At 51.7% G+C, this 21,806-nt stretch overlaps 3 protein-coding genes across 3 annotated transcripts; 1 reads left to right on the forward strand and 2 right to left on the reverse strand.

The window, feature by feature from the left end:
* Positions 1-586: 586 nt before the first annotated feature.
* TOR1B (torsin family 1 member B) lies at positions 587-6,542 on the forward strand. Its single transcript, XM_082695919.1, has 5 exons — positions 587-873; positions 1,489-1,754; positions 3,136-3,311; positions 3,755-3,882; positions 4,403-6,542. The coding sequence occupies exons 1-5, from the start codon at positions 675-677 to the stop codon at positions 4,642-4,644; spliced, it is 1,011 nt and encodes a 336-aa protein (XP_082552045.1). The 5' UTR covers positions 587-674; the 3' UTR covers positions 4,645-6,542.
* A 2,260-nt stretch (positions 6,543-8,802) lies between these two features.
* On the reverse strand, positions 8,803-13,986 carry TOR1A (torsin family 1 member A). The gene is made up of 6 exons (XM_082695920.1): positions 13,832-13,986; positions 13,000-13,432; positions 12,252-12,517; positions 11,167-11,342; positions 10,940-11,067; positions 8,803-9,444 (listed from the first exon to the last, which is right to left on the reverse strand). The coding sequence occupies exons 2-6, from the start codon at positions 13,175-13,177 to the stop codon at positions 9,194-9,196; spliced, it is 999 nt and encodes a 332-aa protein (XP_082552046.1). The 5' UTR covers positions 13,178-13,432; positions 13,832-13,986; the 3' UTR covers positions 8,803-9,193.
* Positions 13,987-14,450: 464 nt separating this feature from the next.
* LOC309846650 (splicing factor C9orf78) lies at positions 14,451-21,793 on the reverse strand. The gene is made up of 9 exons (XM_082695921.1): positions 21,634-21,793; positions 21,237-21,296; positions 19,787-19,838; positions 19,569-19,639; positions 18,538-18,615; positions 18,073-18,270; positions 17,111-17,247; positions 16,917-17,015; positions 14,451-15,139 (listed from the first exon to the last, which is right to left on the reverse strand). Exons 1-9 carry the CDS (start codon positions 21,714-21,716, stop codon positions 15,048-15,050), a joined length of 870 nt encoding a protein of 289 aa, XP_082552047.1. The 5' UTR covers positions 21,717-21,793; the 3' UTR covers positions 14,451-15,047.
* Between the last annotated feature and the right edge of the window lie 13 nt (positions 21,794-21,806).

Raw genomic sequence — 21,806 nt, forward strand, 5'->3', positions numbered from 1 at the left:
TCATCAAACATCTGTCGAGCGGCTGGCTGAAGGGTCAACTCAACCCGTTTCAGGAAAGCCTGGGCCAAGTTCCCCTGCTCCCGTCTTGCTCCAGAAGCTCCTCGAGTTCCCAGTTTCGACGGAAGCCGTCCCTGCTCCCCGGGCTGCTCCCACCGCCTGCCCGGGGGCCGCGCACGGCCAGGACCGACCCCCGCTGCTTCCCTGCGGTCCTCCCAGCACGCGCCGAAGGGCCGGCCTCGCAGGCCTGCGCAAGGCCGCGACGGGCTGCGGCTCCGACCGTGCGCCGGAGCCCGGCACTCCTCGTGCCGCCCCCGGGGGGGCCCGCAGAGCGCAGCCCGGCCGTCTCAGGAAGGCAGGCAGGTGAGCAGACGTGGGAAGGCTCCCTGCAGCTCCAGGAGGACAAAGCCAAGTGCGGGGGCTCGGAAAAGGTCTAGGACACAGAACGGGGAGAAGCAGGCATGGGGCTCGCGAAAGCCGGAGCACCACACAGCTCCGGCGCCCCGCACAAAGATGGCGGTACAAAGCCCCGCCTCCGCCAATATGGCCGTCCCGGGGAAGGAGGCGGGGCAGGGGGGGGGTGTCCTGCGGGGCGGAAGTGACGCAGCCGGAAGTCCGGCCTGGCTCTTGGCTGGCGGGCTGTACCGCGCGCAGGCTGGCGGGCTAGGAGTGGGGCGATGTGGCGGGCTGTTCGCCTGGGACGTGGGGTGGCCCTGGGTCTGCTGCTGACGGTCCACGCGGTGGCGGCGTTCGAGCCCATCACCGTGGGCATCGCCATCGGGGCCGCGTCGGCGCTCACCGGCTACCTGTCCTACAAGGACCTTTACTGCCGCTTCGCCGAGTGCTGCCGCGAGGAGCAGCGGCTCAACGCGTCGGGTAGGGCGGGTCGGCCCGCGAGGGGCGAGGCGCTCACCCTGAGCTGGGCGGGGGCGGGGGGCACCGACGGGGTCTGGGTCCGACATCCAGCCCTGGAAGCCCTGCTCTCTGACACCCGCGCTCCAGATCGTGGAGATCTGCCTGAGCTCCTTAAACGCCCCGGACTCCCTGCGAGTACAGTAAGAAGAAGCGAAAGCCCCGCGCCCAGCGCTTTGCACCATGTCAGTCCTATTAAGTAGTTTTCATACGTGCGGCGGCTACCCCGAAAGCCCACACTCGGCCCTTGGTTTTCTTACAAGCCAGCAGGGGCGGCTGGGGCATAGCCTGTAGCTCGGTCAAGAGAAGGCTCATCCTTGGATGAACGAACACGTTAGCTTCCTTATCAGACACTGGAGTATTGAGGATGACATCCGTCTAATGCATATCCTTAGAAGTGGCATCGTGTGACTTTCAACCTGAGGTTCTGCCTCCGGGCCAGCCCTGGGGTTGGGCAGACGCCCTGCTGGACCGCTTGCTAATACGAGCCTCTGGCTCTGGCCAGCTGGGGAAAGTGCTGCTCTTCTGGTGCCTGTCTAATGTGTATTTTTCTCTCTGTTCTCCGGCTGGCTTTTGCAGCCCTCAAGCTGGAATTAGAGGAGAAGCTGTTTGGGCAGCATCTGGCCACAGAGGTGATTCTCAAGGCGCTGACGGGCTTCAAGAACAACAAAAATCCCAAGAAGCCGCTGACTCTTTCCTTACATGGCTGGGCCGGCACGGGCAAGAATTTTGTCAGCCAGATTGTGGCAGAAAATCTTCACTCAAAAGGCCTGAAGAGTAACTTTGTCCACCTGTTTGTCTCCACGCTGCACTTTCCTCACGAGCAGCAGATAAAACTGTACCAGGCAAGAGAATCCCTTTATCCCGCCCGCCGGACACTAGGACTGGTCTGGGCAACCTGCTCACTAACTCTGGCCTCTGCTGCTTCCCTTTGCACTGCAGAAGCCCTGGGCCCCCACTGAGTTAAGGCACGCTTGTCCCCAGTAATGCTCTGCTGTTGCAGAGCTCTCCTACAACGTTTTTCTCCTTTGATTCCAAAATGATACAATGGGGCAGGAAACGTTATTTCCATTTAAAGAGCCTTGAGGGGATTTGTGCCTTACAATCTCTCTGTTCTTGTAGCAAGTCAGAAACTTGGGCCCAAATCTCCAGATTCGAGGTTTCTGGGGCAGCAGCCACGTTCTGCAATGAATGGGCGTGTTCGGTGTTTCCTCTCAGCCCCTGGTGAAGCGGAGCCCTCTTAAATGATTGGTTCTGATGTCGTTTCATTGAGGTCTCGCACCAATAGCCCAGCAGCGGCAGTTAGGGCTGTAGCCCAGAGGATCCTGCCCCACCCAGTCGCTTTTATTTTCTTCCTTTACATTCAAATCCTTGGCCTTGCTTTCATTCTTCAAATGCAAGCCTCAAAGAACTGACTCTCAAGCCCGTTCATCCTTTGGAGATACTTTGTCTACATTTAATTTATATTAAGTTGTCTAGGTCGTCTTTGTAAAGGTTAATAGTTCTGCTGTTGGGGGAGGACCTGAATGACAAACAGAAACTGAACTGAAAGGGAAGTGAAAGTGGCTCTTGGCCGCACAGACTGAGCCTGAAGATTGCTGAAAAGAAGGAATAGTTATTGTTTTTCCAAATCCTTTCATGAACCTCTAGAAATACAGTAATTAGATGAGGGGGGCCTCTAGAGCCTTTCTCGTTTTGGGATAGAGGACTTGTTGCTTGGGTGTCTTTGTCTTGGGAAAGCATAGGGCATAATGCTTTCCATGAAGTACCAGCTCTTTTCACTGCGTCAGTCCAAGTGCTGGTTTGGGGCACTGTGCAAGCGTGTTTCAGTTTCCAGTTGCTTATCCCTCTGTCTGTCTGCTAAAATTAACTTGAGCCTTCAGGCCATGGTGAGCGGACATGATCGGCTGCTTAACCATGACCGAGTAATATTCATGTTTCTTGCTCCTCTTATACCTTTAAAAAGTCACACTCCGCCCATTACTTGAGTTAGGTGCTAAGGTGCAAAGAGGTGTTTTTCCTGTCAGCTTCCACTTTTTACAGATAAAGTTTTGGAAAAGCTGTTACCCAGTGCATGGAGGTTAGGATGCCGTTTCCGAGAGCTCTCCGTGAAGGCCCAGAGAGCCCCGACTTGCCCTCTTGCAGAGTGGGGGAACTGCTGTGCTGCTCCCCTCAGCACCTCCTTTGAGCAAACTCTGCACCCTCTTTCTTTTATGGTTGGTCTAGGACCAGTTACAAGGATGGATTCGGGGTAACGTGAGTGCGTGTGCGAGCTCCGTGTTCATATTTGACGAGATGGACAAATTGCACCCCGGGGTCATCGACGCGATCAAGCCGTTTCTAGACTACTACGAGCAGGTGGATGGCGTGTCTTACCGGAAGGCCATCTTCATCTTTCTCAGGTCAGCGCGAGGTGGTTTCTTGGGGGCACACAAGGCACTCATTCTCCCGGTGCTAGAAGGAGGTCCTGGCAACCGTGAGCTTTCGGTTGCCCAGGGACAAAGGTGCCTGGCGAAAGTAAATGTTTTATGTCTTTTACTTCGCGGTTGCTACCATCGGCGTGGCAAGGAGCGGGAGGGCCTGAGAAAATGAATTAGATATTACTGGTCACTGGCCGTTTCGTTACCTGCCCATGCATCCGAGACTTATCAGAAGTCAGCGTTGTGCAGCAAGTTCTCGAAAAGCAGATTTCAAGCTCCGTGAAGGCAGACGCTTCTTTTGTCCTTGTCCAGGAGCACTTAGTAAATACTCCTCCAGTTAAGAAGAAACTCAGAGCAGGTGTGATTCTTGACTGGACACAGAATCTTACCACGTAATTTTTACTCTGCTTCTTTGGCAAATTCAGCAATGCCGGTGGGGACCTCATAACTAAGATTGCCCTTGACTTTTGGCGGGCGGGAAGAAAGAGGGAAGACATTCAGCTGAAGGACTTGGAACCCGTGCTGTCTGTCGGAGTCTTCAACAATAAACACAGTGAGTCTCCCAGGCCGAGGAACCCCCGACCCTGCCAACGGAGCCTCCTCCTCCTCTACACCTTCTGCAAAGCCTCTGAGTCCTTGTGCCTCTCTGGCTTCGCTGAAGTAGGGACGTCCCATAGCAGGAGCAAGGTAGTGAGGGTAACCTTTTTTTCTTTATTAAAGATTTTATTTATTTATTTGACAGAGAGAGATCACAAGTAGGCAGGGAGGCAGGCAGGGGTGGGGGGAAGCAGGCCCCTGCTGAGCAGAGAGCCCGATGTGGGACCCGATCCTAGGACCTTGAGATCATGACCTGAGCTCAAGGCAGAGGCTTAACCCACTGAGCCACCCAGGCGCCCTTAGTGGGGGTAACCTTAACAGACTTGTTGCACGCTTGATAAAAAGAGAATCTCGAGGGGGTAGAGACAGGAAGAATGTACTGTGGGCTGGGATCAGAATGGGCCCTGTAAGAGCAGCGGGCTTGGCCAGGTGGCAGGGACAGTGATGGGAAGACCCAGCTGTGTCTTGCTTTGCAGGTGGCCTGTGGCACAGCGGACTGATAGACCGAAACCTCATCGATTACTTCATCCCCTTCCTCCCCCTGGAGTACAGACACGTGAAGATGTGTATACGGGCGGAGATGAGGGCCCGCGGCTCTGTCATAGATGAGGACATTGTCACCAGAGTGGCAGAGGAAATGACTTTTTTCCCCAAAAGCGAGAAAATCTACTCAGACAAGGGCTGCAAGACTGTGCAGTCACGGTTGGATTTTCACTGACGTCTGACTCAAGCGGGGTAAGAGGCCGCTGGGAGCTCAGCAAATGAGGGTCTTGCCTTCCGGAAGCACTTTGAAGCCCTGTGTGGGGTTTGCACTTTGCACCTGTGGACTTTCGGGACGTAGAAGTTTCTGAGAGTTGAGTTTTGAACAGACACTAACCTACTGAGTGTACTTGTCATCTTGGACTGGACAGTCATCCATCTGTGAACTGCGGTGGACGATGAACTAAAATCCTGCCCCCTACCCCCCCCCCTTGCTGACCTTGACAGAAGTGCCTTGCAAACAGCTGTGTGAGATCTAGGACCCATTCTGACCCCACGGCACCCACACCTCAGAAGCTGCAGCTCTAACTCAGGGAGTGCAAGGGCCCTGTGGCAACCTGGGGAGCATTCGGTTTGCACTTGCTGAAAACCTCCAAGAGTGTTCACTGGCTTTTCACTTGAAATCAGTGGCACCTTCAGGCACAGGCAGTGTCCAGGGAGATGCGGGCCTGCACACTAGGAGCATCCTCGACCAGGTGACCTCGCTGCCTGTGGCATGGGGTCTCTGGCCGAGGCCTCTGCAGCAGCACAGGACCGGCTGCCTCACGGTCTGTCCGTTGGTCTGGCTGGTCCTGGAATTCCTTTGCCTTCTCTCACTTGGTGTTGATCTCGGTCTTCCTGGTACCACTTCTGCTCCTGAACTTCAGTCGCTGCTAGATTTGCACCCAATTGCATGCCCTCACGAGAGTCAAATCAGAATGAGGCCCTCGGTTTTGCATTTGAGTCCTCTGTTCCCGCGGTGAGATGTCAGTTACAGTTTATGCGTGGGTTGATCCCTCGCTTTACTCCGGAGCATCATCTGAAATCCACAGGACAAGCTCGGTCTCCGTGGATGCTACGTGCCAGAGCGGTCAGCCGGCGGGTTCTGCGTTGCCAAAGAAATGTCGGCATTGGACACCAGAAATGCTAGAATTCTCAAGGATACGTAGGTTTTTTATGATGTTTTTACTTGTGAATCTTGTATAACAGAAAAATATAGGACGTGGCTTATTTTAAAATATGGGAAGGATACCAAAAAATGGAGTAACTGCCTATCCTTTGATCAGAAACTCTTTACAAAAACTATGCATTTTTATCCTTCAGTGCATGGCAATAGCTGGTCGAAGTTGGAGGTCAGACGAAGACCGTGTGACGCGGCTGGTCCCGGGTGTCCCCTGAGGACGAGCACCCTCTCTGGCTGGACCGTGCTGGCAACTGGGAAATAAGACGATCCAGCCTGTGTGAATTGGGGGGTGTGTGTGTGTGTATATGTGTGTGAGTGTCAGTGTCACAGCTGTGACCTGACCAGAGACCCTTGAGAAGAACAGCGCGCGGTGTGGTTATATGTGAGATGCGGAAGGGACATCTTCGTGACGCAGGAGTGCCTTACAGAGGGTCACTTTTAGTCTTTTAAAAATGCCAAGTTAAGGGACGCCCGGGTGGCTCAGTCAGTTAAGCGTCTCTGCCTTCGGCTTAGGTCATCGCAGGGTCCTGGGATCGAGCCCTGCATCGGGCTCCCTGCTCAGCGGGGGGCCTGCATTTCCATTTCCCTCAGCCTGTTGCTTCCCCTTCTTGTGTGCTCGCTGGCTCTCAGATTTGAAAACAAAAAAAGCCCAGTTAAGGCTTAAAATTTTTTGTACCTGTTCTCGCCCTGAAGCTGCGTTCCAGCTCTTTCCTAACCCCTCGAGTGTCTGGTCAGGGAGAGACAAGCTTTTCCCGGTTCAGGGTGATGCAATTCACTCACCACGTGTGAGCCACCTTTGGACTTGCACCCGTTAGAGGCCACGACTGGCCACATCGTCCCTCACCCGGTGGAAGAGGTAGACAGGAACTTGAACTGACCTACTGAATAGGAAATAAAGCCTACATTTTATCCTGTGACGTGTCACTTACAAACTTTTTTGTTTCCCCTAGTTTATTCGGTAACTCCGAACAGTTTGAGCTTGGGAGAAAGGCTGTCCAGCAGCTCGGGGTGTCATGTGCACCACATCCGGGACCAGCTGGCGGGGAGTCGGTGTCACTTGGCCAGTATTTACCTTCAGGGCTGGTCCCCCCCCCCCCACCACCCACACGCACACAGTGACACTGGACTGGGTGATGGGTTCTGTGCCACAGTTCCACGGATGAAAACTCCAGGGAGAGCTGGGCTTCTTTCTAGCAAGTGTTTGCTCCCAAAGTTGACGTAGGAAGGGAACTGAGGCCGTGGGAAAACAGGGCTTCCTGCTGACCTTCTGCACCTGAGCAAGGCCGGGCTCCGAGCCGGAAGCCCGCACCGTGAGGTCCTTGCTCGAGCGCAGTCCACAGCGCTTCTCTGTCGGCAGATCGTTAATACCAACCCCCTTTCCGGGACTGAGGACAAGCCAGCTACTTCCTAGAAAGTTCAAACCCAGCATCCCACCCGCTCCCACCATTTCTTAACTGAAGGTGCTCAAGTCCTGAGACAGAACTTTCCACGTCTGTTCCCAGCCTCGTGCAGTTTCCACTTTGCCCTCATCTACAAAGACTGAACTTGCCAGATGGAAGTCAGGGGACTCCCATGTTCCCTATGGGGGGGCGCCCAGGTGCTGGGGCTGACATCTGAAAGTCATTAGCCTGATCGATCTGTGACCCCTGGCGACAGGACGACAGGTCAGCTTCTGCTCCACATCAAGAACCTTCCAACATGGGGCATCTGGGTGGCTCAGCCGGTTAAGCCTCTACCTTCCACTCCTGTCGTGATCCCAAGGTCCTGGGATCCAGCTCTGTATCGGCCTCCCTGCTCAGGGTGGTCGGCTTCTCCCTCTCCCTCTGACCCTCACCCCTGCTTATGCCCCTGGTCTCTCTCAAATGAATGAATAAATCTTAAAACTTCCAACACTTGCAGCCATCCAGACTTAGGAGGCCTGGATGCCCTTAAAGAGCCTCTCTGGGGCCAGGTCCCACAGAACAAAGTCCTGTGGTGGCAAGTGCCAGCTGGTCCTCTGGTCCTGCAAAAAATGGGTCTGTGAGCACTTTGGTGCCACAGTCCACAGGAGCTCCCCCCGCCCCTGCTGTAGGTGCACAAGGGTGCCACGGACACCAAGGTACGCCTAGTCCCCTGTAGCTGAGGCTATGTCTCTGGACTTGAACTCCACGGCTGGGTGTCAGGAGCTCCGTGAAGCCCAGTGCTGCTAAGCAGAGAGCAAGAGTCATTGGGAGGCTCAGAGGCCTCGGGTTAGGCTGCGCATTGCACCTGCTGGGTCTTCATTCACAGCTGAAGCACCTAAGACCTACGGTGGAGGCTGGAGGCTTTTTCCCCTCCTTTAAGATGTATTCACAAGTTTTACACAATATCATTGTAAAACGGTAGCTCTTCTGTAGTTATAAGTAAAAACACTGTTCTTGGCATCCACAGGGTAGACTGGGAGGAGGGCAGGCAGTTTAACTTATAAGTTTTGGGAGTTCATTAACAAGAACTAGCAACTAGCAACAAAATATAGTTTTTAAAAATATGGCCGAACTTGCCTGACGACAAGTTTGTGGGGCTCGTTTGGGAATGGGAAGCAGAGAAGGGTCCTCCTTTGCAAGGCTGAAGGCCTGGCAAGTGAGAAGCTGGAAATACTTCTCTCCCGTGGAAACTCTGTTTCTAACAATGTTCACAATATTGCTATTCCCACAGTTCACAATGTTACTGAGATCAAAACCCTTGGAAAGGGGATTTAAGGCTTATCTGTGACTTGCCTCAGTGTGTCCCCTCTTACACACTCCTGCTTTTATCTAAACACTTTAGTGCAGGGCAGCCTGGGTGGCTCAGTGGGTTAAAGCCTCTCCCTTCAGCTCAGGTCATGATTCCAGGGTCCTGGGATCGAGCCCCAAATCAGGCTCTCTGCTCTGAGGGGAGCCTGCTTCCTCCTCTCTCTCTGCCTGCCTCTCTGCCTACTTGTGATCTCTATCAAATAAATAAAATCTTAAAAAAATAATAATAAACACTTTAGTGCCCCTCGCAATGGTCAGCCCCATGATAGGTCTGATCACTGCTCCTGCCTCGGTCCCCAGTTATGCCATCTTAGGGACTACGTGCTAAGGACCCGGGGCCTGGACTTCTTTGCAGTAAAGACATCACAGTATACGATATGGTGACAGGAACTTTAAAAAAACAAAAAACACGAAGCCAGCAATGTAGAGTCTGAAAAGTTTCTCATAATGTTAAAAACCATTTTAAATAAAGTTACTACATTTTCAGTAAAACTTAAGACGTCCTTCCTTGAAACAGAAACACTTGAAATTAAAACATGATTTTTTAAAAAATCACGAGCCCTGGGCCGAGCAGACTGGGAGCTGCCTGCTTCCTCCGCTACAGGCTCCTGGGGCTGTTCCGAAGTCCACGATCTGTAGGGTCTGACGCCGTCCAGCTTCTCTGATGAAAATGGCCCAGGAAAATGCCCGTCCTGTCCCACAGGACGCGTTTCCTTCAGTCCTCTTCCAGAGGACAGGGCTAGGGGAGGTCCGGGAAGAGAGCCGTGTGCTGAGTTCCTTCTTCTCCGACTCGAAGCAGTGACTCCAGGCCGCCATCAGTCATCGTAGTAGTAATCTAACTTGGTGAACACGGTTTTGCAGCCTTTGTCAGAGAAAACTCTCTCCTCTTTGGGGAAAAATGTCATCTCATCAGCCACTTTGGTTACAATGTCCTCGTCAATTTCAAAGCCTCGGGACTGCATTTCGACTCTGATGCACATTTTTAGGTGTTTATATTCCAGGGGGAGGAAGGGAACAAAATAATCAATGAGATTTCGGTCAATCAGGCTGCTATGCCAGAAGCCACCTGGGAAAAAGAGAAAGGTGGTGTTCGTCTTTGTCCACCTGACCGCCCATCCATCAGACACACGTCCACCGGGCGTCTGTTGGGGGCCAGACCCGGAGGCGGAGCCCGCCATCTAGTGAGTCCCGTGTAACCCGGGAGCTCAATGCCCCCACGGAAGCCAAGCACAGGAGCCACGGGCTCAGGCTCAGGGGCGGCATCTCAGATGCACCTACAGATCCGAAGCAGGGGAGAGGCGCGCAGCCCAGAGTGCCGGGAACACGCAGAGAGGCAGGGCGGTGCGCAGGGAGCGGGGACCAACTTTCCAGGCTGGCAGAGTTTCAGAGAAAGTGCCAGGAGAGATGCCTCCCCAAAGGCACCTCATCAAGTCAAACTCAGCTGTGGTTAGCGGCTCTGTTATGGATATCAAAACACCTTTATGGCTCTTGTCCCTTCGGAAATTCTGAGTGCTTTAGATCTGTGCCCGAAGGCAGAGAGCCTGGGGCTGCGGTCAGTAAATAGCTGAGCCAAGTCTGCTTGATTCTGAAGCTTATACTCGGGAACTCATTGTAATTCCCCAGAATGTGGGTCCCAAGCTACCGGCCTCAATTGCTAAAGCATTCAGGCTTAAGGTTTGTAGTGCATGTGTTCCTACTGTTTCGCATGCCAACGAACCACCTAACAGATTACAAAATACCCGGGCTTTCATCAGTAATATTCCGCCTGCACTAACGGACACATAACACCCCCATACTACAGTAGAAGAATTTTCTTGTTTCAAAGGAGAACTATTGTTTTCTAAGCTCAAAAGGAACCTGAACAGAGCAGACTTAAATGGTAACAGTCAGCCTGCGTGGCTCCCAGGTTACCAGGTGAGTCATTTTGCATCATGGGGAATTCTCATCGCCAAGGGTTCAAGGTCAAAGGTGTGTGTGTTCACCAGAAAAATCACGAGCTGGGCAGTGAAAAGCTCAGCTCTGGGGACCAGAGACACCAAACAGGCTGGGTGGCCTTGGGCAAGCAGCTCCCTCTAGGCCTCCATTTCCTTGGGGATGATGACAGTTTCTACCCCAAGAGTTACTGTGGAGATCAAAGGAAATCTGCAGGTCGAGTGTTCAACACGGCGCCCAGTGCAGAACACGGGCCCACTGCTGCTTGGCTTTTGATCTTGCGCACAGAATCTCAGAGCTCCAGGACAGCACACAGGAGGAAGGGACCCGACAGACCCTCTCCTCTGGAGGCACCCCCAACAGCCTTCCTTGCTCACCTGGCTGCTTTTATTCCATAAAGGAAAAGGATTTAGCTAAAGAAAACACGGACAAAAAAAAAAAAAAAAGAAAACACGGAGAGTCACCTAAAGTTTAACACAGAGTCTTCTGAGAAATTCTGCCTCAGTAGATCAGGGAAGGGACTGAGAATCAGCCTTGCTAGCCAGCTCCCAGGCCATGGCCAGGCTGAGGACCTACAGCTCAGGGACGCAGGATCACGAATGTGATGGGTTAGGAGCGCCGGCACTTACTATTCTTGTTATTGAAGGCGGACACGGACAAGGCTGGCTCCATGTCTTTGAGCTTGATCTCCTCCCTCTGCTTCCCACTTCTCCAGAAATCTAAAGCCACGTCTGTGATCCTTTCGGCTCCAGCATTGCTACAACAGAATTCCGGGGAGTGAGGACTGGGTTTTGTGCCAAAGCCCACGGACTTGGGCTCAAAGAGTTCTTCAAGCAGGTCCCGGCCCCGACCTTACCTGAGAAATATGAAGATGGCTTTCTGGTAGGAGACCCCGTCCAAGTGGTCATAATAGTCTAGAAAAGGCTTGATGGCATCTATGAGGCCCGCATGCATCTTGTCCATCTCATCGAAGATGAAGATGGACCTCGCGCAGGCACTCACGTTGCCGCGGATCCACAACTGTAACTGGTCCTGAATGACAAGGGGCAAAAGCCACTCAAAGTTCTCAGCAAGTGCAGCAAACACGCGGTGCAAGCATCAGCACTACAACTGTTCGCACGATGGCCCAGTATATGAAGTGTTTGCTGGGGGTATGGCACCTTGTGAAGAACTTGACCCACACAAGCTCCTTGGTTCCTCAGAACTCCCCACAGTGTGCTTTATCATACCCATTTTACAGCTAAGGAGGCTGAGGCACACAGCTTCCTCATTTTGCCCAATTTTACAAAATTAGTATGCGGTAGAGCTGGGATGTGAAGCCGGCTCTGCCCGCTTCCAGAGCCCCATGTTGACTGTCGTGTGGCTATCCTAGTGGTGCTGTTTCACTGAGTTCCTGGTCCCTGTCATTAAAATGGCGACATTAATAGATATCCTGTGTACACCGGCCTTCTTCAATCCCAAGACTACACAGCTGCCAGGTGGGAGAGTTAGGACTCACAACCAGGTGTGTCTGCCGCCAAAGCCCAGGCTCTTATTTATCAGTGAGTTAAACTGTACAAGGAGTTTGCAACACTTTGGCTGAACAACCTCAGGCCTTTCTAGAAATGTCTCCTGTTTTACAAAATGAGTTACAGGTCACGATCTTTAGACTGGATGTGATGACATCCATGTAACCCCACTTACTTAGAAACCCCACTTACTAAAAAGAGTATTCCTGGAGAGCCCGTTTTCAGCAACCACCACGGAGCTCAGAAGGTGTAACCACTCCACACAACCTCAAACCCTCCCGAACCTCCACACCTTTCAAAGGGAACCTACACCTGTAGAAGAGAAGACTCAGGGCTCACTCACTCCAACAGGGAATTCCCAAATCCCACCCACCCCACAAAGACACCGCCACCCCAGCATCATCCAGGCAAGATTCCAAAATTCTGCTCTTGCCTTATACAGGGTGATGTTGGAGGCGTGTGGAAAGTGCAGCGTGGCCACAAACAGGTGGACATAGTCACTGTTCAGACCACCCTCGTAAATATTCTCCGCGATGATCTTGCTGACAAAATTTTTGCCCGTGCCCGTCCACCCGTGCAGAGAGAGGGTCAGCGGTTTCTTCGGCTTCGGGTTGCTTATGAAGCCGGACACGGCATTTAAGATGACTTTCTTTGCAAGATGCTGTCCGAAGAGCTTGCTGTCCAGATCCTTCTGCAGCGCTGGGAGAAACAAAGCTAGTCAGGGAGGGGGTGTCGGCGCGTCTGCCGAAGTCCAGCCGAGTGTACAGGCCGTGAGAGCCCGCGGAACCTGCTAAGCTCGCCGAGCGCCGGCTGAAACGCTGACGTAGGTCAGCACTGGGCCCGCAGGTGGCGGTGGGCCTGGAGGCCTCCCCCGGCCGGCCCTGCCCCTTCTCCGCGCCCCGCTCCGCAGGGCTGCGGTTCGGCCGCCGCTCCGGGCGCGGGAAGACTTCCCACCGCCCCTCTTGCCGCTGGCTGGGAAGAAGCGAAACTCTCGGCGGAGGAAGCGGCCCGGCCCGCAGCCCCCCTGTTCGGTTCTCCGGCCAAATCCGGTCCGTCCGTGGTCGTGGCCTTGAGCCGGGCGCCACTCCGCCCGGGCCGCTCCGGCTGCGGCTCCGACCCCCGACCCCGACCCCGGCCGTCCGCCCGACCCCCGCCTCCGACGCTCGCCCCGCCCGTCCTACCTTCCCGGCTGAGGCTCCGCTTCTGGCCGCAGCACTCCGTGAAGAGGCAGTAGAGACGCGGGTAGATGTAGCCGGTGAGGACGCCGGCCAGGGCCAGTCCCAGGCTGATGGGCTCCACCGCCCGCACCGCCAACGGAGCCAGCAGCAGCAGGCCCAGTGCGGCCCGGCCCAGCTTCATGCCCGGACCCGCGCCTCCCTGCGCGTTCTCGCGCTGCCCCAGGCCGGCGCTGCTGCCAGAATGCGCTTCCGGTTCCTCCCTGCCGCGGCCGCCATCTTTGTGCGGGGCGGGTCTCTTTACGCCGTCGCGGCCGCCATCTTTGTGTCGGGCGGAGCCCTTTCCGGCTTCCGGGAGGTGAGCGCCGGAGGCCGCTGGGGGCGTTTTTTGTTTTTTTTTTTTTTTTCCAAAGACTATTTTCCCGGAACGAATTTAGATCTATAGAAAAATGAAGACTGTATAACTCTATACCTTCCACGCAATTCACACATACTAGTGTGTTACATTTGTTAAAATTAATGAACCTATATTGATACAACGAAAGTTTGTTCATTTTTCCTTAGTTTTTACCTGATGTCGCATGTCTGATTTAGGTCCCGTCCAAGATACATTCTGTTTTCGTTCTCATGTCTCCTCAGGCTCCTCTTTGGCTAAGACTGTTTCTCACGCTCTCCTTGGTTTTGATGGCCTTGACAGTTTCGGGGAGGCTGGTCAAATCTTTAGTTGGCTTCCCCGCTATCGGGATGTGATGTTCTTATGCTTAGACTGGGGATATGTGTTGGGGCGGAACATACTCACACAGGCAGAGTGCTATCATGACATATGAAGGATACATACCAGCAACGTGATTTATGACTGTTGCTGACCTTCAGCGCCTGGATGAGGCAGTGTTCCTCCGATTTTGCCAGGGAAAGTTACTTGCCCTCACTCACCCATTCATTCATGGTTTTGAGGACTGCCCGCGTGTTGGGTTATGGACTAGACCCTGGGGACTAGAGGAAAAAAACAAACAAGACATCCATGATTCCTGCCTTCACTGATCATGCATTCTAATAGCGGAAGGAATACAAAAATAAAAACTATCTCCATTTTACAGATGAGAAAACAGGCTCAGAGGAAAAGAGATTGGTCCGAGGGTATAGTAGGCGGTGAGCAGAGCTCAGCTCTGACTCTAAAGCCAAAGTCCTCTAACCACAACACCCACTCTAAAAATCAGCCCAGAGGTCAACCAACCTGCTCATCCTTTCTTGTCTTGACCTGTGTTAAGTGCCTCAGGAAAATGACAGCCCAGGGGGCACCGCCCCCCACAGCCCACGGCTTGGATCCTGTCCACATCTCTTAAAATCAATGAGAAAAATCTCTCAGGAACCCGGTTCTGCATTTGAGCTGCCCATGCCCCAGGCTCCCAACACATTACCTAGTGTTGGTAGAAGGAGACACAGTTCAAACAGGAAGGTTGGATTTGTTTTATATTTAATACTCAAGTGCTGAAAATGATATAAATTTTTTCTTTCTTATTGAAAAGGAATAGGTAACTTTGTAAAAGTCAGAAAATGCCAGTGTCCCTTTGACCCCATCCTAGGTTTTTCTGCTGTCAGCTAGATCCAGCATAAACAGTGAAGGATGCATTTCTGAACTCCAGATATTGGAAAGTAGAAGACACGATTGCATATATAATAATGAACAGCACAATCTAAAGGGTTTTATCTCACTCTGAACACAGCTGTTTCCTCCTGACCCAGAGCCAATATTAAAAGAAAGTCAACATATTTACAAACGAGACTTAACAACGCTCACAAGAATAGAATTTGCCCACAAATAGGGAAACTACACATTGTTTTGTTTCAAAAGGTTATAAATGCGGTGCCTGAAAAATCCAGCAGGTAAGCAGCAGGGCTAAGAGGGTCTGTTTTGGGACCAGTCTGCTAGCAAATGAGCAAACTGCTGTCCAGGAAGCCTTTTTGTCGGCGGGGATGTGGCGTGGTGGGGGCGTGGGGAATGGAAGGGATGGCGCTATTTACATCCCAGTCTGCACTTTTCCCTTTCAACACCCTTAGTACCGTCTGTTCATCTTCTTGAACTTCTCATAGTGATAGTCGTCAGTGGCCTTCTCATTAGCGGGCCGTTTGCGGTTAGGAGGGGATCCTGTGAAGGCAAAGAGGAAAAGCCATTGGCCGTGCTGGAAACTGCTGAGAGGTTCTGCTTCGGCTGGGACCATGCCGGTCTCATTCCCCACAGGAGCCCCAGGTGCTACCACCGTGAACAGGAACATAGTAGGGCCTCAGTGAATACTTGTTACTGAGTGAATGAAAATAAACAGAGGTTGGGGGTGCCTGGGTGGCTCAGTGGGTTAAGCCTCTGCCTTCAGCTCAGGTCATGATCCCAGAGTCCTGGGATCGAGCCCCGCATCGGGCTCTCTGCTCAGCAGGGACCCTGCTTCCCCTCCTCTCTCTCTGCCTACTTGTGATCTCTGTCAAATAAATAAACAAAATCTTAAAATAAATAAATAAATAAATAGAGGTTGGAGTCAGGTGACCGTACGGTGGCCTAGGCCGACACAGCAACAGACGAGGTGACCAGTCGGAGGGTGTTTTCAACTGCAGTGAGAGTGTGACTGAGCACGAAGCCTGGTGCCCGATACTTTCAGATACAACTTCTTTCCCCCACTCACCGCAATTCTAACGGGGGCCTGTTGCCATCACTGTCCAGAGAGCTTAAGTGACTTCCACACTGCTGCTCAGAAAGGGAAGGGACGTTGAGATTGGAACCCAAGTCTGGTGACGCCAAAGTCCTTGCTTACCGTGTGTGAATGACACAAAGCTGCAGGAACTGAAGACTACGCAACTGGGATGTTACAGAAAATAATTTCTCAAGAGGGAGGGAAGGGAAAACAGTCTGGATTTTTCAGAAGCCTCAGCAACTTCTGCATGTTACCAGCATCGCCATTTTATCCCGTTGTTGATAAAAAAGGCGACCCCCCCCCCCCCGGGTGCTGGCGAGCACGAGGGAAAGGGGCGCAGGCGGACGCTGCCAGTGGAGGAACAAATCGCCGCACGCCTGGAGGAGCGTTTGGCGACTTCGTGGCATGGAGCGAAGGACATGATACAGGCAAAACAGCCTTTAAATCAGGAAAAATGAGAAACAACCTAAGTGTCCAACCAGAGGGAACCGCAGTAAATCCACACAATAGAACATGAGGTGGCCACTGAACGGGCAACTATGTATTTACTGTCACGGAGAGACACGCAGGGCACACTACAGAGTAAAACACTGTGAGATCCTATTAAATATGTATCTGCTGTATGTTTCTTTCTTTTTTTTTTTTTTAATTAAGATTTTATTTATTTATTTGCCAGAGAGAGAGAGCGAGCACAGGCAGACAGAGTGGCAGGCAGAGGCAGAGGGAGAAGTAGGCTCCCTGCCGAGCAAGGAGCCCGATGTGGGACTCGATCCCAGGACGCTGGGATCATGACCTGAGCCGAAGGCAGCTGCTTAACCAACTGAGCCACCCAGACGTCCCATCTGCTGTATGTTTCTATATTCGTATTTTTTTTTAAGCCTGGAAGGTTATCCATAAAAACGTCAATGGCACTCATCTTTGGGTGTTGTGAGTAACATTCAATGTATTTTGATTATTGAAGTCAATAATTTTTGATAACTGAAATTTCTAAGTCTCTATTATAATTCGACAGCCCAGTGAATCTTCAGAGCGACCCCAAATATTTGGTTTAATGATGGTCCCCATGGACAGGTGAGTAATTGGAGGCTTAGAAAAGGGAAGGCAGTGGCCACGGTCCAGAGCATGGAGCGGAACCTGGCTGTCGTGGCCCCAAAGCCCACGTTCCACCCCTGCAGAGGCCACCCTGCCTCCACGGGCCCCGATGACCGCTCCAGGCAGCCCTGCGGCCCCTGCTGTACTCACGCTCGGGCTCCGGCTTCTCCGTGTCCCCCACTCTCAAGGGCCGGGCTTTGGGCTCTTCTTTGTTTCTCCGTATGGGGGCATTGAGCTCCTCGTGATAAACTGGATCAAAAAGAGCCCAGGGGACACTTAAGACAAAATACGGGAGCCAGGGAACCTCCCCAGTGGGGCAGGGCTACTTCCCCAGAGAAGCTTACATCGGTTGTGCTGCACGTAATTCACAGCCATGTTCGTGGGCACGAAAGATGTCTCGCTGTCTTTCTTCTTGTTCTGCTGCTCTGCCAGCAGACGGGCCTTGGCATCCTCCGTGGAAATGATGTTTTTTATTTTAGCACTGTGGGGAGAAGGGGGCCGTGCTGTGTATTAGACCTTCTCACCTCTGGTCCTCAGACAGAATTCACGGTCAGGCTGGAAGCCACCGCTGTGTCAGGAGACCCGCTGCTAGAGCACAGTGTCCTACAGCTGACCTACCACTCTCCGACACACGTGTTCTCATGTGTTCTCCCAGCTGCCGGAGATGCAGGACGTACTGTCCTCTTCTGATCAAGAGGAAACTGAGCCTCAAAGAAGAAAAAAGAATTGCCTAGGGCTCAGAGCTAGTAAGGCCAGAAAAGAGGTGAGAATCCAGAAGTCTCCCCACTTCCTACTACACCCAAAGAGGATTCTGACCATCGCATTTCTTCCATGAGGATCCCATGTTAGAACAGATGTTTTGCAAAAAATAAAAAGGAGGATCATGGGCTGGGTAAACCTTTAACATTGCTCCTGCTAGAATAAAAGAGGAAGATAAGGGTCTGATTAGAATAGCTTAAGGGCTGTGAACAGAGACTGAATAAAAATAAACACCTGTATACAAATATCCAGTCATTATGTTGTGTACCAGAAACCAATATAATGTTACATGTTAATTATGTCTCAATACACAAAATATCTAACTTTTGCGTTCAGGAGACTTTCCCTTAAGTCTAATAACACTGACCAAATCCTTCAGAGACACTGTTGGCACACGTATCTCAGCTTGCCAGAGAAAATAGTTATTATTTGTGTATTTGTGGCTTTCCAAGGAGATAGGCAAGAAACAGTCCCCTTCACTGGAAACCAGAGTACTTTTCGGGGGGCTGGGGCAGGAGAGGGACCAGACCAGGGGTCTGAAACATACTCGATGCCAAGGTCCACCTCGGGGATGCCACTGAGCATCTGGTTGGAAAGCATCTCTTCGGTCTTCTTTGCTGAGGAAACGCGGATGTTTTCTGGAAGTTCGTAAAGACAGTCCTCTGCATTCTTCGGCTTGACTTTCTGTTCCTCGTGTTCCACAATCCCCTTCCTCTTTTTCAGCTCTGTCTCAATATACTTCATCCTAAAACGAGAAAGTCACAGACCTCAGGGAGAGGCAGGAGATTCACAAAACTTGTCTTGAAAATTAGTTGTTTCTGGGGCGCCTGGGTGGCTTCGTCGGTTAAGCATCTGCCTTCAGCTCAAGTCATGATCTCAGGGTCCTGGGATCAAGCCCTGCATCAGGATCCCCGCTGCCTTTGGATAATTCTAGAAATGTCATCTAAAACTAAACATCTTACACTCTAGTTGCAGCCAACTCCGAATCACTAATACCCAGACTGATACCTACATGTCAGCATCCTCGTCCCTTCGGTTGGTTTCTGCAGAAAATGATGTTCCCAGGTGGAGATCTTCCTCCTCACTGATCCTAAGGGGAGAAGCAATGAAGCGGAGTCTTAAAGTTACAACTCAGTGAGGCTGCAATCGATATTATACAAATAAAACACATACAGACAGTATGTCCCGCTTCTGGTTGGGAAAAAATATATATGTGATATGGAAATAGAAGAAAAAGAAGCAAGCAAACTTGTCCTCTGGAGATTTCTCTGGGGAATGAGTAGATACTTTTATTTCTTGCTTTTTTATTATTTTTATAATTGCATTTTTGCGTTTCTTAAGAAAGAAAAACATTAAAAAAAGAAGAAGAAGAAAAACAAAATTTCCACATAGGTTTGAAACACACTAAACAATTCACCTTTATGAAAGGAGAATGGCCACAGCGCACTAAACTAACTTTTCAAGCGTTTTTGCTTTTGGGGTGCTTGGGTGGCTCAGTCCATTGAACATCTTTTTCCTTTTTTTTAAGGTTTATTTGAGAGAGAGAGAGAGAGAGAGAGAGCAGGGGGAGGGGCAAAAGGAGAGGCAGACTCCCCGCTGAGCAGGGAGCCTGATGCGGGACTGGATCCCAGGACCCTGGGATTATTACCTGAGCTGAAGGCAGCCGCCTCACTGATGCAGCCACCCAGGCACCGGGAGCATCTGACTCTTGATTCCAGCTCAGGTCATGATCTCAGGGTCATGGGCTCCAGTCCCACACTGGGCTCCACGCTTAGCAGAGAATCCACTTGAGATCTTCCCTCTCCCTCCCCCCTCCCCCCAGCGTGTGCATGGGCGTACACTTTCTCTCTCAAATGAAGAAATAAAATTTTAAAAAAGAGTTTTGCTTTCACTTGGTTTTAAGCTACCTACTTTTTATAAAGCACCAAGGATACTTCAGGATGTCCCACTAAAGCTGCTGTTACAGGCCCCCACTATCTGGGGTCACATAGACCCAGGCAGAGGCTACAGGTCAGTGTGTGTCTCCATGAGGTCTACACTTACTTATCTTTGCCTCTTTCCTTCAGTTTCTTCATGTCCACCATACCGCCTGTCTTCATCTGGAAGGGATCATCCTGCAGAAAGTCGGATGAGCACAAAACACAGCTGAGAGGAAGCATCTATATTATTGGGAATGGACTTTTTTTTGTTTGTTTTAACACAGTCACCCACTGGAGAGCAGCGACAGCTCCCCATTACCCAGGGAGGCCCCCACAACTCACCACTAGGGTGGTCTCTTCTTGTACCTTTTCTCCCACCAGCAGGGCCACAGCACTGAGCAAAAACAAAAAGAAAGAGTGACAGAGAGGAAGAGTGAGTGAGTGAGAGATAGAGATAGAAATCGCATAAATGAGATATGAGGAACTACACTTAGAAAGTCTGTATGTGGCAACATTAGAGCAAAGGCAAGATCTGAGGAGTGGGCACCAAAGACAATTGGAAAAGCCTACAAGCATAAAACAGAGTTCAGCAAGCACTTTAGATGCTGGATGGGGGGGGCGTGTGTGCAGTGAAGGTGTATACTCTCCTTCAAGGCCAGTGATACTATTTGGGCTTGGCAATCTCATTAAGATTTTGCCTTTGAGGGGCGCCTGGGTGGCTTAGTGGGTTAAGCCGCTGTCTTTGGCTCAGGTCATGGTCTCAGGGTCCTGGGGTCGAGTCCCACATCGGGCTCTCTGCTCAGCAGGGAGCCTGCTTCCTCCTCTCTCTCTCTCTGCCTACTTGTGATCTCTCTCTGTCAAATAAATAAATCTTTAAAAAAAAAAAAAAAGATTTTGCCTTTGAGTGTGCCTGGGTGGCTCAGTGGGTTAAAGCCTCTGCCTCCGGCTCAGGTCATGATCTTAGGGTCCTGGGATCGAGCCCCACATCGGGCTCTCTGCTCAGCGAGGAGCCTGCTTCCTCCTCTCTCTCTGCCTGCTTCTCTGCCTACTTGCCTACCACTGTCTGTCAAATAAATAAAATCTTAAAAAAAAAAAAAAAAAAAAGATTTTGCCTTTGGAGAACACAAAGCTGAAGACGAATGTAGAAAAAAGTACCTATTGCACTCCTGTTTGGTGAAACAATGACCTACTGTCCCCTACAAATGACCCCTGAGTAGGAGATTAGTTGGCAAACTACGGCACATGTATGTGGTGGGCTAATATGCAGCCACTAAAAAGGATTTTGGAAAAATAAACCACATGATGCCCAAAATGTGAAAGTGAGTTGAAAAACAGCATAGAAGAAAAGTACTCACAACCTTTACAAGAGAAAGAAAACAGATCAGCCAGAACATTCAGTGTTAACACTGGTTGCCTGTGGATGGGAGAATTATGGGTGCTGCTTATTTTCTTGATTACACTTTTCTAAATTTCCCAAACTCTTAACAACCAACGGGCATTTCACAATCGGGGGCAATAAAAATAGGAGTTAATCACTCGTTTCTGCTCCTCTGGGGTAAAACTCAACACCACACAGCTCAGGCCATCTTCTGGTTAAACCTCTTTAAACAACAGTGGAATAAATAAAAAATAAAATAAAATAAAGAGGGGTGGACTCCTTGGAGGGCAGTGGAAGGTGTACAGAGGGTTAAGAGAAGGAGGTACGCCTGAGAGAGTTGTGATGGCGACCGAGGCGGGGGAGGGTCTCTGTCATCTCCTCCTCCTCCTCCCGGTCCCCCGGCGCGATACCCACCTCACCCCGTTGGGCCTCTTCCTCAAGTTCTGCACCTCGCGGGTCTCTTCTAGTTTTAATCTGAAAAAAGGCAACGCACAGACTGAGAGACCCTCCATGGAACTCAGACTCAAAGGGCAGCCTCTATTGGCACCCCTGCCCAGACGCTAAGCCGCCAGCACAATGGTCCGGAAGGCGACCCTGCGCTCAGGCCCACTGGGTGTTAGATCCACCGTGCATCGTGGGGACACCTCTCCCAATTGCGCGGCCTAGAGGCGGCGGCGTCATCCCCTAGGAGCCTCAGTTTTTGTCTGCAGAGAAGGACAACAATCTCGGCTCACAAAGAGGAGCCTAGCCGGTAATAAGTCCCACAGCCGGCTCTCTCTTCTGCCCCTTGGACGTCCCACCCCAAACGCACCGAACCTCCTCTGAGTCCTGCTCATCTTCCTCCGACTCTGAGTCTGCCCGACGCCGGCGGAAACTCTTGCCGGTGACCGGCATGGTCGCCCCGGCCCCGCTGTCCCGCCGCCGAGCCCCCGTACCGTGGCCGGGATGGCTTCCGGCGCGCAGCAGTGAGGTCAGAGCGCACGC

This window comes from Mustela nivalis (genome assembly GCF_964662115.1).
Source record: "Mustela nivalis genome assembly, chromosome: 13".
In the NCBI taxonomy this organism is placed as follows: Eukaryota; Metazoa; Chordata; class Mammalia; order Carnivora; family Mustelidae; genus Mustela; species Mustela nivalis.